The sequence below is a fragment of the Elephas maximus genome, chromosome 4 (assembly GCF_024166365.1).
Source record: "Elephas maximus indicus isolate mEleMax1 chromosome 4, mEleMax1 primary haplotype, whole genome shotgun sequence".
Classification (NCBI taxonomy): Eukaryota; Metazoa; Chordata; class Mammalia; order Proboscidea; family Elephantidae; genus Elephas; species Elephas maximus.
In genome coordinates, this window is record NC_064822.1 from 184,029,497 (window position 1) to 184,045,509 (window position 16,013).

At 47.1% G+C, this 16,013-nt stretch overlaps 1 protein-coding gene across 3 annotated transcripts in view; it reads left to right on the plus strand.

Annotated features, from left to right (window-relative positions):
• GRAP2 (GRB2 related adaptor protein 2) overlaps positions 1 to 16,013 on the plus strand; it is an 84,372-nt gene that overhangs the window by 55,819 nt on the left and 12,540 nt on the right. For all 3 annotated transcript variants that reach the window (XM_049885205.1, XM_049885206.1, XM_049885207.1), the window contains exons 2-3: positions 3,877 to 3,968; positions 11,987 to 12,078. In XM_049885205.1, the coding sequence (XP_049741162.1) occupies positions 3,891 to 3,968; positions 11,987 to 12,078 (170 nt within the window). In that variant the 5' untranslated portion in view covers positions 3,877 to 3,890. The remainder of the gene's footprint in view (positions 1 to 3,876; positions 3,969 to 11,986; positions 12,079 to 16,013) is intronic.

The following is a 16,013-nucleotide window of genomic DNA, read 5'->3' on the forward strand; positions in this document are numbered from 1 at the left end:
ACCTGTGTGGTGTTGCCCTCTGGTGAGGCAAGTCTACGTGGCCGGGCTGCTAAGGGAGATCCAGTGGGATTCTTCAAGGGGGGAAGCGAGGGAGAGGCAGAGGGCTCGGTGGGAAGCAGAGCTCAGGTCAGGGGCCGCAGGCACAGCGATGAGGCGGGTTCCTGGGTAAATGGCATTGTCGGCAGGGGAAGGCTGATGCGGGGGAGGGAGGGCTTGGCTGCCGCTGGACGGTGTTGCTTCTCACAATTTATGGCACGTTTTTTTAGCATTTCAGCCATTACTAAAGCTGAGCGCTGGCAGGGAAGCACATTTCATCCATCTGTTAGGCTCTCTGAAGAGGTGTCTCTCTCTTCATCTCCCCCCTGAGGTCAGAAGCGCTGAAACTGCAAACCTCATCCAGGAGGCTCGGTGGCACTATTGGTGCTACTGCACCCTCTCTCACTCTATTCCTCTTCTTCCTTCTCACTGGGAGTTGTTGCTACCTGGTGATCTCCATGATGTTTGTTTGTTTCCCAGATGCAGTACGTAGTGGTGGCAGGTATAAAAAAAAAAAAAAAAAAAAAAAAATTTTTTTTTTTTTTTTGCAGGTATAGATTGGCTAAATACTGCATATTCTGGGGGCAGTGGGTGGTTCAGTGGTAGAATTCTCACCTTCCATGCCTGAGACCTGCGTTCCATTCCCAGCCAGTGCACCTCAGGGGCAGCCACCACCCATCTGTCAGTGGAGGCTTCGTGCTGCTATGTTACTGAGCAGACTTCCGTGGAGCTTCCAGACTAAGAGGAACTGGGAAGAAAGGCCTGGCCATCTACTTCCGAAAATCAGCCAGTAAAAATTCTCTGGGTCACAACCCTCCGATCTCATTGCACGTGAGGTCACCATGAGTCGGGGGCCCACTCTGGCAGCTAACAACCACAAATTCTAAATCGACTAATTTGGTTGGGTAGTGATTTGGTTTTCTTTTTCCCCGGTGGTAACCGAAAACTTTCCAAAATGAAAGCTAACGGATACCAGTGAAATGAGATATAAATTCCTGTGCCTTTTTATGATCAAACCCTGGTGGCGTAGTGGTTAAGTGCTACAGCTGCTACCCAAGAAGTCGGCAGTTCGAATCCGCCAGGCGTTCCTTGGAAACTCTGGGGCAGTTCTACTCCGTCCTGTAGGGTCACTATGAGTGGGAACCGACTCGACGGCAGTGGGTTTGGTTGTTGTTGTTTTTTTTTAATGATCAAACAGAAAGGGGGGTGGGGCATTTCCCATTCTCTGCTATTAAGGGTTATCCGAAGGAAGAATTTGAGAAGCCCTGTGATTTGCTCACAGAGTATCCCACCCCACCACCACCCTGAACCTCTCCCTCCTTCCAAACATCTGAACAGATTTTCACTTCACAAATGGAAATGGAATGACAGCAAAAGTTTTTTTTTTTCAAAGTGGTTTTATGAAGAGTGGGCACGTTTAATTGGGTTTTGAGCCAGGATTAATATTCTAAGCTGGGGATCTGTGTCAGCTTTGCCACACTGCCTGCCTCCTGGGGAACACACAATGAAAAGCGCCACTCTTCGGGAGCAAGTTGACTTAGAACCAGCCTGGGCCAAGTGTCCAAGCCTGATCTGAGTCATATGTAATGTCAGGAAGACGGTCCCGGGCTCAAGGTCACAGCCGGCACATTCTGTCAACATTTTTTTCATCTGTTATTTGTGCAACTTTCTGATATGTTTAGCATTCGCCCTCCCCCTTGTCGCGGTCACGCTTATTAAGGTAAATTTGCATAGAAATGGGATCTTGGTTTTCAGGACCATTCACCTGACACTTGATCTCTTGAGGTGACCATTGTCTGCTGTTGATGCCATGAGGGTGACCCACAGACACAATGTCTCCCTTCAAACTGGAGGCAAGGCCTTAATTAGGGTCAGCTTTGCATGTGAAAGTAATGGGGTGAATCAAGTCAGCACAGGCATTTAGCAATAACAAAGGGGGGAGAATACTCCTTTCTGTTGAGTGGGTCATTCTAGGGCACAACAATTTGAATTCGCCTTAGATGGACAGATCTTGAAGAAAGTGTACAAAAAGTGTCTTTCTTTTATTTGGAAATAAATCCAGGCTCAGAGAGTTTAACTCTGACATTTTACTTTGGCTCCTGAATTTTTTTTTTTTTTTCCTTCATATCTATCTTTGCAATTGGTAATGTTCATCTCTACAAATTACCTTTGGAAGGTCAAGCAAATGTGGAAAATCAGAGAAACGTGGCCCTCCCTATCGCAGCTACCGCAGTCGGCTTTAATCCTCTGACCTCCGTACCCCACACCCTCCCACACACTGCCACCATCCTAATTTACCCAAACCGTGTCTACTTGGGCAGAAATTCCTACTGCGAGGACAATTGTGGTCCCAGTTTATTGGCGATTGAAAGTCTAATAGGTTTGAGGGTTACTCTTAAACTAACCTAAAGGGTTTGGGTCTTAAGCAAATTTGGGAAAATGGAAATGCCAGACAACAGCGCTCAAGACTGTGTCCTGACAGTAAGCTGTCTTAGCAGAGAGTCTAAGGATTTGATGGTCACGGAGAATAAGCATCCAATTTCAATGAGAAATGTTTTTTAGGAGATGCAAGAGATCAGAAGAAAACATGGGCTGCTTTGGGCCGGGCTACCTTTGCTGGGGGAAAATGTGGCCATTCAAATGATTTTTAAAACATACATTATGCTTAACTTTGTACGATATAATGCTTCACATTGATTATTTAATTTAATCTCACAACCTTATTAGTTGAATATCATGATCCGCATTTCATAAATGAGGAAACTGAAACTCCAAGGGACTTAATTACTTGCCCAAGGTCACACAGCTATTCAGTGACAAAGCCAGGCCTCGACCCAGCTCTCTTTCTATTACATCCCCCAGTTTCCGGTTGCCATGGAGTTGACCCCGCTGCTGGAGACCCTGTGTATGTCAGAGGAGAACTATGCTCCATGGGATTTTCAGTGCTGATATTTTTTGGAAGTAGATCGCCAGGCCTTTCTTCTGAAATGTCTCTGGATGGACTCGAACCCCCAACCTTTCAGTTAGCAGCCATGTGTTTAACCATTTGCACCACCAGGAGCTACCATTACATCCCTAGTGTCTCCTAAAAAACAACGATTTTTCATACCAACTGTAGGATATAAGCTGACTGATTTCGCTTTACACACTCCCATGGATTAGTAGCAGGGCCCAGTATTTTCATTCAATTCAGAGCTATTAAAATACAATTTCCCAAAAGGTCCTTGGCTTCACTAAAACAATAAACATAAGGAATCTGACCCATCGAGACTCCCAGCTCTAAGACTAGAGCGAGTTCTACTGTCAAGCGTGGCAGAAGGACGCTCAGTTCCCTGCTGGCCAATACTGTCTAATTCTCTTAAATGATTCAAATGTAAACGAGAAAATGGCATCTGTCTAATTAACACTGCCTGGTTAAATACAGCTGCCAAGGGACAGCCTCGGGACAGTGTCTACAGAACAGTCTTTCCAGACCCTCGGGCCGCAAGTTAGAGTTGATAGCAGGTCTTCCCTCCTTATCAACTGGAAACAGATGCCCCAGAAACGGGGACAGGCCAGGGTAGACACAGGGAGTTGAAAACAGAGGGGAAAGGCTGTCCCTGGCCTGCATTTCCTGTGCCGGCATCTGGGCATCCTGAGAATGAGCCCTGGAACCAGATCCTGCAGTCTCTGGTAGCTCCTCCTGGAAACCGAAGCTCTCACTGTGCGTCTGTGTCCCCCTCTCCAGCGGAGACATCTGACCACTTCCCTGTGAACTGCTACGACTGCTGAGCCTCACCACCTTCTCCGCTGCTCTGCTCCTGGTGGACAGGCACAATGACCACATTCTTTCTCTTCCAGCTTCACGTTACAACATGGAAGCCGTCGCCAAGTTTGATTTCACCGCCTCCGGTGAGGATGAACTGAGCTTTCACACTGGAGATGTTCTGAAGGTAGGTGATGTGAGGCCCAGGGGAGCGATAGGGAGTTTCCATGACTCGAGTCTGGCCACTGAGTTAATCTAGCAATCCACATCTTTGTCTTTTAGGAACTACACACAGTTCCTTTTCAACAGCACTGGGTACCATGGAGGTTCACCTCCATCAGAAGGGCTCCTTGGGAGCGAGCATCTGTGTGCCACACACCAGGCTGGGTGATGGTACTGCAACGGTGGCAGAAATACAAATAAGCCGCCATCCTTATCTCGGGATGCTTGTGGTCTGGAGGAGGAAGCAGCATCATCCAAAGGGCTGTAGTAGGTGCTCTTATCTAAGCACCCAGGGAGCACAGGTGAAGGAAAGTGTGATTCCCCTTGAATGTGTAGCAATGTCAGTGTCAGGGAATGCAATGAAGATGAGTGGAGGTTTATGGATGAATCCACCAGACAGGACAATGGGAGGTTATCCAGACAGAAGCAACAACATGAGCTAAAGCTCAGAGATGTGAAAGTTCACACTGAATTTGAGGAGCGTGGCGAGGTTCAGCATAGCTGGAACTTACTAGTAGAGGGTGTAGGTGGAGAAGCCTGGGAAAGACAGCTGGAGGAGAGGTGGCTCAACAAAGGCCATGCACACGTGGGCTCCTTGTTGAGCTGGAGAAGACTTGGACTTCTCCCACATTTCGTGCCCCACACTTACAGGCTCTGCATCTTAACCCTTGTGTTTTGCGAAAGAGCAAAAGCCCTTCAAGAGCCCATTAGTGAGTATGCGATACCAATGCACCCCTACCCAGCTTCAGAGCACCCATGGATATCCTGATCCCTCATCTCGGCAGCCAAACTAGGCCTTTTCAGACCGCCCCGGGGCACTGAGGCCACCCAGGTCTTGTCACCAAGAATCGCACTTGGTGTAGAAAGAGCCTTCTTGGCATGTGAGAGGGTGACTCAAAAAGGGTCCATGGTGCACAGACCTTGTAGAATGGCTTGTTTGGGAATTTGAATACCCCTGGTATTTAGGCTTGTCAACTTGCAAAATTTAGTAATGGGGTTGCAAAGAGTTTGCCTTCAATGTCAAAATATTGGTTGGGTTGCTGATGGCTGAGGGAAAGGTGGCTTTCACTGCTTTGGGATCTTACCAAGGTCACAGAGGGAATGGTCACAAGCTGGCAAGTCTCTTCCTTCTCTGTGGATCTGTGACCATGTGATTATCAACCTCTCTAGAGCATCTTCTGCTCAAAAGAGGCTGGGACCAATCCCACTCTTTATCTTCCATTGCAAATAGAACCTATTATCTTGCTTAAGTTTTCTCTATTCCCCAGAAAAAGAAAAAAAGTTTGTTCAACTCTGGTTCCCACTCCAGCTCCTAACTTCTTTTCTCTCCTTCTCTGCCAATAAATGGGAAGAATTATCTACACTGGGGACATTCACCTCCTCACTCCCCATTCATCCCCACAGCCCTCTAGAATCTGCCTTTTTGTCCCACGCTCTCTTCAAGTTCACCAGTTATCTCCTTAATGTGAAATAGAATGACCCCTTAGTCTTCTGACCCCTTAGTCTTCAGAGTCACTGTGACTCAACGCAACGGGTTCAGTCTTCATCCTGTCGAATTTGACATTATTGATTGTCCCTCTCCTCGAAGCCTTTTCTCCCTTGCTTCAGTGGCACTACACTCTCTTGTTCTCTTTCTCCCTTCCTGAGAACACCGAGGTCTCATTTTGGAATGCCTCTCTTCTTTTCTTTATCCTAAAATATAAGCTTCCCTGAAGGTACTACCCTTGTTTTTCCAATTTTGCCCTCTCTCTGAGCCACCTCATCCACTTCTCTGGCTTCAACTTTCACCTCTGCCAAAGACCTTCAAGTATACCATTCTTGCTCCAGCTCTGACCTCTCTTGAACTCCAGACCCACGTTCCCAACTATCTGCTGGATGTCACCATGTGGATACCAGCTTCTAACTCAGAATGTCCAGAATCAAAATCAACTCCCCCACTTCCACCGTAACTGCTCCCTTATCCATGTGCTCAGTATTACCATAGGTCAGCCACCAAGCTAGAAGCCTCAGTTACATTCAATTTCTCCCCTGCCAAATCCTAGTGATTAATAACTAACATCTCCTAAGTGTCTGCTGTGTCAGTTACAAGCGTTTTGCAGGCATTATTTCATCTTCTCGGCAAACCTATGAGGTAGGCACTATTTTTTCCTCCATTCTACAAAACTGAGGCTAAGGGGTTAAATCACTTGTCCAAGGCCACACCACTAGAACGTGACTGAGCCAGGACCCAGATGGAGTTCTGTCTGACTACAGAGCCTTTCTCCTAAGCACTATACTCTGCTGTGAATATTCTTCTTCAATATTTGTATAAAGATTGGTGGTTCGAACCCACCCAGAGGCTCTGTGGGAGAAAGACCTGGCAATCTGTTCCCATAAATATTACAGCCTAGAAAATCCTATCGGGCAGTTCAGCTCTGTCATATGGAGTCACTATAAGTCAAAAATCAACTGGACAGCACCCAACAACAACAATTACGTGCGTGTGTATGTATGTGTGTGTGTGTGTGTGTGTCCCTTCTTCACTAGAAAGCAGTGTTGTGCTGTAAAAAAGAGAGAGAACTTTGGAGCCAGATAGATCTGAATCTGAATCCCTGCTTAGTAGTTGTGAGGCCACGGGCTAGTCACTTGCCCATCTTTGAGCTTCAGTGTCTCCCTCTAAACATGGAGGTAGAATCTATCTTGCAGGCTTATGGGAAGGACTAGAGGTAATTGTCCTGGCCCAAAGTGGGTAGTCAATCACAGTTGCCATATTATCAGTATTATCCATTCCTGCTGCCTCTGACGGTTCAGACTACCGCCACAGCCCTTGACTGACCTCATTGCTTCCTGTCTCTTCTTCTGTCAATCATTCTACGAACTAGCCCCAGAGAGATCTTTCTAGAAGACAAATCTGATCACATCACTTCCTTTGCTCAAAAGCAATTATTGGGTCCCCATTACCAACTGCTTGAAATCTAAACCATCTGGCTCCAACCCAGCATGCACAGGTACACGTGCATGTGCACGCACGTACACACACCCCTCCCCTTGCATACCTAATGCCCCCAGGTCACACTGTGATATATACACTATCCTTTCCCAGCCTCTTCCCTGTACTGACAATGTCCTTCTCCTGCACACACATATTTTTACCACGTCAGCCATGAAACCTTCACTGATCCTCTCTCCGACTTCCTACCACCCCAACAAAATTAATCACTCCCTCGTCAGCTCTTCCACAGCGTTTCACAGACACTTCATTCAGGGCACTTATGATCTTGCCTCATCTGACAGTTATTTATGGGCGCTCTGCGGCTCCGTGCTCCTGTGCATCCTGTCCATCCATCTCCCACTGCTGCCTTTACCCCAGGGATCCTAATTGTTCATTTACATATCGGCTATTCCAGGAGCCACAGCTCTGTTAAGGGCAGGGATCATGTCTGCCTCAGCGTTTAGAACAGTAACTTGGCACAAGGTTGACCCTCCCTAATATTTGAGGAATGAATGAATGACTGATTGCTCCACTTGTCTGTCAGCTCCTTAGGGGCAGAGTCATGCTGGCCTCATCTTTGTATCTTGCCAGCGTCTAATACAACTCGTGGCCCAAAGTTGGTGTTCAGTTCCTATTTCCTGAATTGTTAAATTGCATTTCTGCGTGCTCATTTAGAATTCCACCAGTAAGCCAAAGTCCTCCTTCTTGTCAAATTCTGTCCGTTGCAGCTGTAGCAGTACAGAGAAAAATGGAGAGGGGCTTGTGGGCTGAGCCTCCTAGAATGTCTGTATCATGGTGGCTAGCATCTCTGCCTCTGGTTCCCTGTGTACAGACTGGATGTCTGTCCCTCCCCTCCAGAGATGGGTAACATGCCCCAGGATCCTCACAATTGTTTTCAAAGGCAGCTCTTGACTACCTCAGCAGTTCACCTCCGGGATGCTACTCTCTCCTGTTGGGCTAAAGATTAAACAGAAATTTCATCAGAAAGTGCAAAAAATGTCTACTAGCTCACCAGCCACCCACTCCCCCTTCAGACTGTGAGCACCCCAGGGCCAAGGCACCAACTTATTCATCTCTATATTCCCAGCACCTACGTGCAAACAGCAGATGCTCACTAGGCGCTGATTGCAGGGAAAGGGAAACAAGATGGTGAACTGGATAGCAAACTCCTGTGAAGGAAACATATGAAAAGTCATGAATAGGATTTTTCGTATTTATGTTACAAATCTCGTACCTGCAATTACCGTTGAGAACGTGACTTACATTGCCCATTTCAATTTGCCAGTTGTTCTGAAAAATGTCTCTTGGCCCAGTCCCTTTCTCTCTGTTCCTATAATGCATCTAGCCTGTCCCCCTTTCTTCCTACTAAAAGAGCACCCTAAAAGCACTAAGAGTTAATCCTACGTAATTAGATCCTTCAATACTTCAGATTTCTGCTCTGCCTCTAAGCGCTATAATTCCATCCAATTTGAAAATTCTTCCAACTGTACAGCTTGCCCTTCCCTTCCCACGTTTAACTTATTCTCAGGCCATGTAACCCAGAAAATCATTCTCTTAATCAGCATTATAAGAATTAAGGCACAGTAAACTGAAGTGCAAAACTTCGTTTGTTTAAGCTGAACTCTTTCCTCGGGTTTACACGATACACACATGCACACAGAGATAGGAGGGACTGAATAGATGGCGAGATGAGAAGAACAGGAAGTGTGGGGCCCTGGGCCAGCAACGGCAGGAGGAAACCAACTCCCCCCAAGGAGTTTTCTCTGCAGAAAATGCGATTTTTAAAAAACCTTGCATTCTATATGCCATAAAAAGCCTATAAATTCAGGTCTCTGGAAACATAATTTCAGATGCAGGCCAAGCACCAGGTGGTAGAGGGAAATGGTCGGCCTTCCGGGATAATCTTTCAGTTGCTAGAGGAGGTTGATGGGTGGGAGCCATGATTACTAAAATTATAGCTGATTTCAGGTCAGAAAACTAAAGACAAAGTGTAGTGGTACCCCAATGAGCCAATTTCCAAATGCCCGCCTCTGCCTCATCCCTACTCACCATTATATATGACATCTGCCCTGGCCAAACACCCCATCCCCATGTGATGGGAGAAAGGAATTTCAAGGCCGTAAACTCAGGAGAGATGGCACGGAGTGAAATGTTCTTATGTTCTTTACGTGAATACAAGGCCCCGGTGCTATCTTTCCTAGTTCTTCTTTTGACCTAGATTTTCTGCTTCCCCCTCCGCCCCAGCAAACACATACCCACATGCCCTCAGTGATACCAACAGTCACATCTGATGTTGGAAACTATAAAGTTTTCTGTTCTCAGTAATTCTAGAACTCAAATATGGGACACACTTTTATTTCTTCAGAACAAATGATTAAATCCAAAACATACACATAAAATACTTGAAAGAACTTATAAAACTTTCCCTGTCCTTCAGAGCTGGAGTCCTCCGTCATAAGAATATCACATTCTACAGAATTATATAAAAAAGAGTAGACACTTTCTGAAGAACTTTCATGTACCAGGGCTCATTTGATCCTTAGCTCAGCTCTGTGGGGTGCTAAGTTATTATTATTCCCATTTTCCAGATGGTTAATTCACTTGCTCAAGGTCACACAGGTAGTGACAGAGCCAAGCTAGAAAGCAGGTCTTCTGGTTCCAAACTCATAGCTCTGTCCCCGTTCTTCCAACTTGGGAGTGATATTCGAAATAGGTCCTCATTCCTTCTCCAACTGCCAACTGAAAGGTCAGCAGTTCAAACCTACCAGCCACACCAAGAGAGAAAGGCGTGGGAGTCTGCTTCCATAAAGATTACAGACTTGGAAATCCAATGGGGCAGTTCTACTCTGTCCTATTAGGTTGCTATCAGTCAGAAATGACTCGATGGCAATGGGTCTCGATTACTTCCCTCTGTTCAATTCTCTTCCCACCCCTTCTCTAGCAGAGAGAAAACTATGAAACCCATGACTTCGACTCCCCCTACGTTTGGATGATTCCCAGATCTCAAGATCCAGTCAGGCCTCTCTCCTGAGTCTAGCCACACACTGGGCATTTCTTCTTAGACGATTCCACAGGCAACTCAAATTCACCTACAAGTAATCTGAAGGCCCCAAGGTTTCTTTCAGACCTGTTCCTCTTCCAGAATTTTCTATTTTAGTAAACGGTATCACTACCTACTCAGTCTCTCAAGCCATAAATCCAGAGTCATCCCAGAATTCCCCTTCTCCCTTAACTCCCATGAACAAGCACCAAATCCTGCCCATTTTACCGCCTGTGTTGTTAGCTGCTTCGAGTTGAGTCAACCCCCGACTCACAGCAACCCCACGCATCATGGGCTGAGTCTGTTGTGATCCATAGCATTTTCATTGGCTGGTTTTTCAAAAGTAGATTACCAGGTCTTTCTTCCATATCTGTCCTAGTCTGGAAGCTCTGCTGAAAAACCTGTTCAGCACCATAGCAACACACAAGCCTCACTGACAGACAAGTGATGGCTCTGCTTGTGGTGCATTGGCCGGGAATAGAACCTGGGTCTCCCATATGGAAGGCGAGAATTCTACCAGCAAACCACCAAACCAGTTCCTGTAAAATATGTCCTCACCTATTCTTAGCCCATCCCCTGTCATCTCTTACCTGGGTGGCTACACTCTTCTTCCTACCATTTCTCCCCCGACTTTGCCCTTCCAATCCATCTTCGTGCTCTGATACAGTGCTCTTTCTTAAGTCTAATACTTACCATGTTATTTCCCTGCTTAAAAATCCTTTAATGGTTTCCCATATATTTCAAGATAAAATCCAAACTTTTCAACATGGGTCACGAGGTCCTGTGCCTCTAACTTCGCCTCTCTCTACTCTGGATTCCTGGTCCAAACTCCAGCCATCTTGAAGCATATGGTGCCCAGAATGCACTACGCTCTCTTATAGCCTCTCTTTGCCATCTGACTTAGCCTGAGCAACTCCTTGCATTGCCTGGGCAATTCGACCCAGATGGCCTCTCCTTCAGGTAATCTTTCTTGCCCATCTTCAGCTTTCCCCATTATCAAATCAAAAATGACTTAAACAATAAGGAAGATGTATTCGTTCACATACAACGTCCAGAAGGAGGATGTCTCCTGGGGTGGTTAATTCAGCGGCTCAATGACCTCATCAAGGTTCTTTCTATCTTTTTGATCTGCCTTCCTCATTTAGAATTATTGTTCAAGTCTATGGCACATACTTTGGAAACATTCTCCAGGTTGGGGGGTGGGAATGGCAAATACTTGTCTTTTAATGGTGATTCTCATTTCCTGAACTAACCAGAAGCTACATAGAGCCATGTCTGGTGAGTAATATGAGCCGTCAAGGTAGGTGACAACACTCGGGGTCACAGTCAAAGTAGCTCCATACAGTAACAACACAGAATTTCTTGGTTTGCTTGTAATCTGACTCCAAAAGCAAGATTAGAAAAGGCACCTCCAAGTGTCTTGACTTATGTCCAAACTGTTTGTGAAACACACAGAATGTGAACAGCAAGAGTCTTCAAAGCCAGCTCCCACCTGGATGTTTAAGTTTTAATCTGCTTGTTTAAAAAATAATAATAATAATAAATTAAATTTTCAAAGTTTCCTAGTTACATGGCAGAGAAGGAAAGACCCCAGAGAAAGCACTCTTGCCTTCCCGCCATTTGCCCAGATGAGGACCCTGAGGCGCTGAGATCTGGGACAAATGCATTGCCAAAGTAGAAGGAGAAAGGGATTCAGGGAAATCCCTGAGTGCTGAGTCTGGAAGGCCAAGCCATGCGCAACTGGTACAAGTGGACAGAAATAGCTTGGGGTCAAGAGAAGCCAAACTCCAAAGATAAACCCGCTGCTCCCCCACTGGTCCTGGGGTAAATCCTAGAGCAGCCTTTTAAGTTCCTTTAGCTGATTTTTCTCTAAATCCAAACCCAAAGGAGCACACTTTGCCCTGCAGCTCTTTTCCCTTGCTTTGCGGTGCCCTCCCTGGAGTGTCTTTGTCCTTCATTCTCTTCCAAACAGATCTTAAGTAACCAAGAGGAGTGGTTCAAAGCGGAGCTTGGAAGCCAAGAAGGATACGTGCCCAAGAATTTTATAGATATCCAATTTCCTGAGTAAGTATTTCCAGCCTGCTGAGATGGGCCTACCCACACACACTCCCTTACTTTTTTGGTAGTTGCTAAAATTATCAATGCCTACACAAGATACTGTCAAAAAGGGTTGCCTGAGGAGGCCATGCAGCTGAAGGCTGGGGTGGGGGGGGGGGGAGGGCGTGGGGAGGCGGGACTTAGATTTCTCTGTATTCTCCTTTGAATTGTATACCATGTGTGGGCATTGCCTATTTTAAAATTTTTATAAAATAAGTTTGTGCACTAAAATAATCTATAATGATTGCAATCACAGGGTTTCCCCAAGAATTCCAGTGGGGGAACTGTTGGTCACCCCCACTTCGAAAGCCACTTCAAGGCCTTCTCCTGTTATCCCCCAACTCTAACTTCCATCCTAACCAGGGATCCCAAGCACCACTTGGCTCTTAATCGTGCGTGTGGACACTCCTTGCCTACCGTAGACTCACTCTGCTTACAGATGAGAGAAGTCAGAGTGGGGAAAGGGGAAATTCCCTTGCTAAAGAGGAAATGAAAAATTGAGATTGGGTCTTGTTTGTCTCAAGAATTGACCACAAGGGTTAGATAGAAATCTGATCTCATCTCAGAGCCTGTATCTAGAGAAAGAGTAAAGGTTTGTTAGAAAACCAAAGTGGTATTGGTGTTTCCCATTCGGTGCAGCAACTATTCTTTGTGAGCCAGTAATGACCTTGATCTGTACTGACCACTGACCTTGAGTGGGTCCTGGAGGCTGCCTGGCAATCCTGCCTGTTTGCTCTGCTACTCTTCTAGATGACCAGTTCCTACCTTGTCTTTGCTCTCCAAACCTCCATCTCCTCCTCACTCTCAGCTGATGGCCTTGCTTCCAGGTTCACTGGGACAATGGAAGCTACCAAAAGAGAAACTCCCCTATTCCCCACTCCCCCCACCTCCTGCATCCACCCACCTCCTGCAACTGTGCTCAGACACTCCGCCCCTCCCGCGGCTGTTTGAACAAGCTGTCTGTGCTCCTAGCAGAAATTCTCTCCTCTCTCTCTTGCATCTACTTTCTCCCCCTCTCGGCTGGGTCATTCCCATCAGCAAACAGATATGTTGCAATTTCTCCCATCTTACAAAAAAACAAGAAAAAGAAAATTCCTGGTCCCATACCCGCTTCCGGCCACCATCCCATCTCCTCAAAAGAATTGTTTGCACTCCTGTATCCATCCTGTCTCTTCCCATTCTCTCTTGAACCTCCACGGCTCCACCAGAACATTTCTTGTCAAGGTCACGGAGAACTACAAGTCCAGAGGTCAGTTCTCAGCCATCACGTCATCATGATTTCACCTGGAGGATCTCTTCCTCACTGTTGACGCACTTTCTTCATTTGGCCTCTGGGACACCCTCTCTCCTGGTTCTCCTCCCACCACCCTGGCTGCTCCTCATCTGTTTCTTTTGTTGGTTCCTTTTCATCTCCCCAGTCTTCTTTGTTGTTGTTATTAGGTGCTGTCGACTCATAGCGACCCTATGCACAACAGAACGAAACACTGCCTGGTCCTGCGCCATCCTCACAATCGTTGTTATGCTTGAGCCCATTGTTGCAGCCACTGTGTCAATCCATCTTGTTGAGGGTCTTCCTCTTTTTCAAGGCCTTCCCAATTACCATATTTTAAATTCCTCCCCCCACCCTTCATTCCTTGTCCTTCCTCTTCATTTTCATTTTCTCCACAGCACCTGTCACCATCTGACTTACTACATATTTTAAGTGTTTGGTTGTTTATTATCCGTCTCTTCCCACTAGAATGTAAGTTCCGTGAGGGTGGGGGTTCTTGTCTGTTCTGCTCACCGCCACATCCCTGGTGCCTACCAGAGGGCTCAGCACACAGCAGATGTTGTTGTTAGCTGCCTTTGAGTTGACTCCGATTCACGGTAACCTTCTGTGCAACAGAACATTGCCCGGTCCCACGCCCTCACTGGCCCTCTACTTGACCAAACATGATGTCTTCCTGGAGCACTGATCCCTTCTGACGACGTACCCAAAGCAAGCAAGCTTCAGAATAATATGTCGCACTCCATAAGATTTGATGTTCAATAAATAGCTGTTGAATGAATGAATAGCTTTTGAAAGACATGTAATATTCAAACCCTGGACACTCGTATCTAACATGTAGCGTGTGGAAATCTCCGCAAGTCTTGAAAGAAGTCACTCATCAAATTCCAGTTGGAGGACAAATGTATTTTCTAAATACCCCCCAACTGCCTGCTGTATCTTCCAAAATATTGCCTATGAGATACGCCGCTGTCCAGCCCTTCTGTGCCTCTCCCCACCCCCATCACATTTCCTCCATAAGGCAATGACGGGGCGGTCACTTTGGTCACACTGCAGGGTTGTGTGGCAAATAGTCTGGAAGGATCTCTCGGCAGGCGACCACCAGACACCCCTTCTTCCAGCCCCTTGGAGCACAACCAACCTCTTGAAGTCCCAGGTCTGGAATAAGTATATCCCTCCTGCCACCTGTCTCAATTTCAGGTTTCTGAATTCTAGAAAGCACCAGGAATTGCCCACAAAAGAATCCAAAGCAGTGGCCTGCTGGGCGTTCGCCTTAAAGGGGTGCCCATAGTGGGCTTCCAGTGGCAGCAATTAGGGCAGCTGCCCCGAAGCCATGTGACAATCCACCTTAGTCAGCTGAGGGGTTGCAAATGCTCGTTTCATGGTTCTGTGGCTGGGAGGGGCCACTGTTTGCCTCGCCCCTGGGTAAGTGATTGGTCTCTCTCATACCTGCCATGCCATCTGTATTAATGCTTGCAGGGGCTGCCACCCTGACTCCACTCCTGAAAGAGCCAAGTTTCCCCAGTAAAGATTTCAGCCTGGATTTTTGGGAGGGCCGAGGAGCAGGCTGTGTAGACGCCGCTCTCTGGCTGCTGCTAAAAAAAAAAAAAAAAATGCCCATTGCCATCGAGTCCATTCTGACTCATGGTGACCCCGTGTGTTACAGAGTAGAACTGTGCTCCATAGGGTTTTCTACGCTGTAATCTTTATGGAAGCAGGTCGCCAGGTCTTTCTTCCGTGGTGCTGCTGGGTCAGTTCAAGCCTCCAACCTTTCAGTTGGTAGCTGAGAGCAAACCATTTGTGTCACCCAGGGCCCTTCTTGGCTGCTGCCGGCCACGCTCATTTTCAAGTGCAAGTTCGGGGCTCCTGGGGACCGTGCAGCCTTGGCTGAGCACACTATGCCCTGGGCTGTACCCTTTCCTAATTCCCCAGGAAGTCTCAGCCAGCTGAGGTCTCAGCCTGGGAGGAAGCTGCCCGGCTCCAGCCGGTGGCCCCCCACCCTAGGCAGCCCTTTCCTCTCTGCGGTTCTTTTCAAGCACACATCCCTCACACAGCTGCCAGCAGGCGGCTGCTTCCGGCAATGAGTCACTCCCACACTGTCCCATTTTGGTTCAGTGGCACATTTCCATGATTCCAGCGTTCCAGGCCTGAGAGAGACTTCTCCTGGAGGAGGGAACAGAGAGTGAACAATGGAACACTCACTTGCCTGGAGCCTGCCTAGAGGATTTGCTTGCTTTCAAAGTCACCTGACCCCCTTCTGTCCCTCATCTCTCCTCTGAACAGAGTCCCTAGCCGTCTCCCTTTGGGTCATCTTTCCTCCATTTCCCTTATGCTATAACTCATACAAGGAGCCCTGGGGGCACAATGGATAAGCCCTCAGCTGCTAACCAAAAGGCCAGTGGTTCGAACCCACCAGCTGCTCAGCTGGAAGAAGATGTGGCAGTCTGCTTCCGTAAGATTACTGCCTAGGAAACCAAATACGGCTGTTCCACTCTGTCACATGGGGTGGCTTGGGTCGAAATCACCTCGACAGCATCCAACAACCACCATTCCACTCATATAGGGTTATGGGTAGCGCAAATGGTTAAGCTCTCAACTAATAACCAAAAGTTTGAAAGTTTGAGTCCACCCAGAG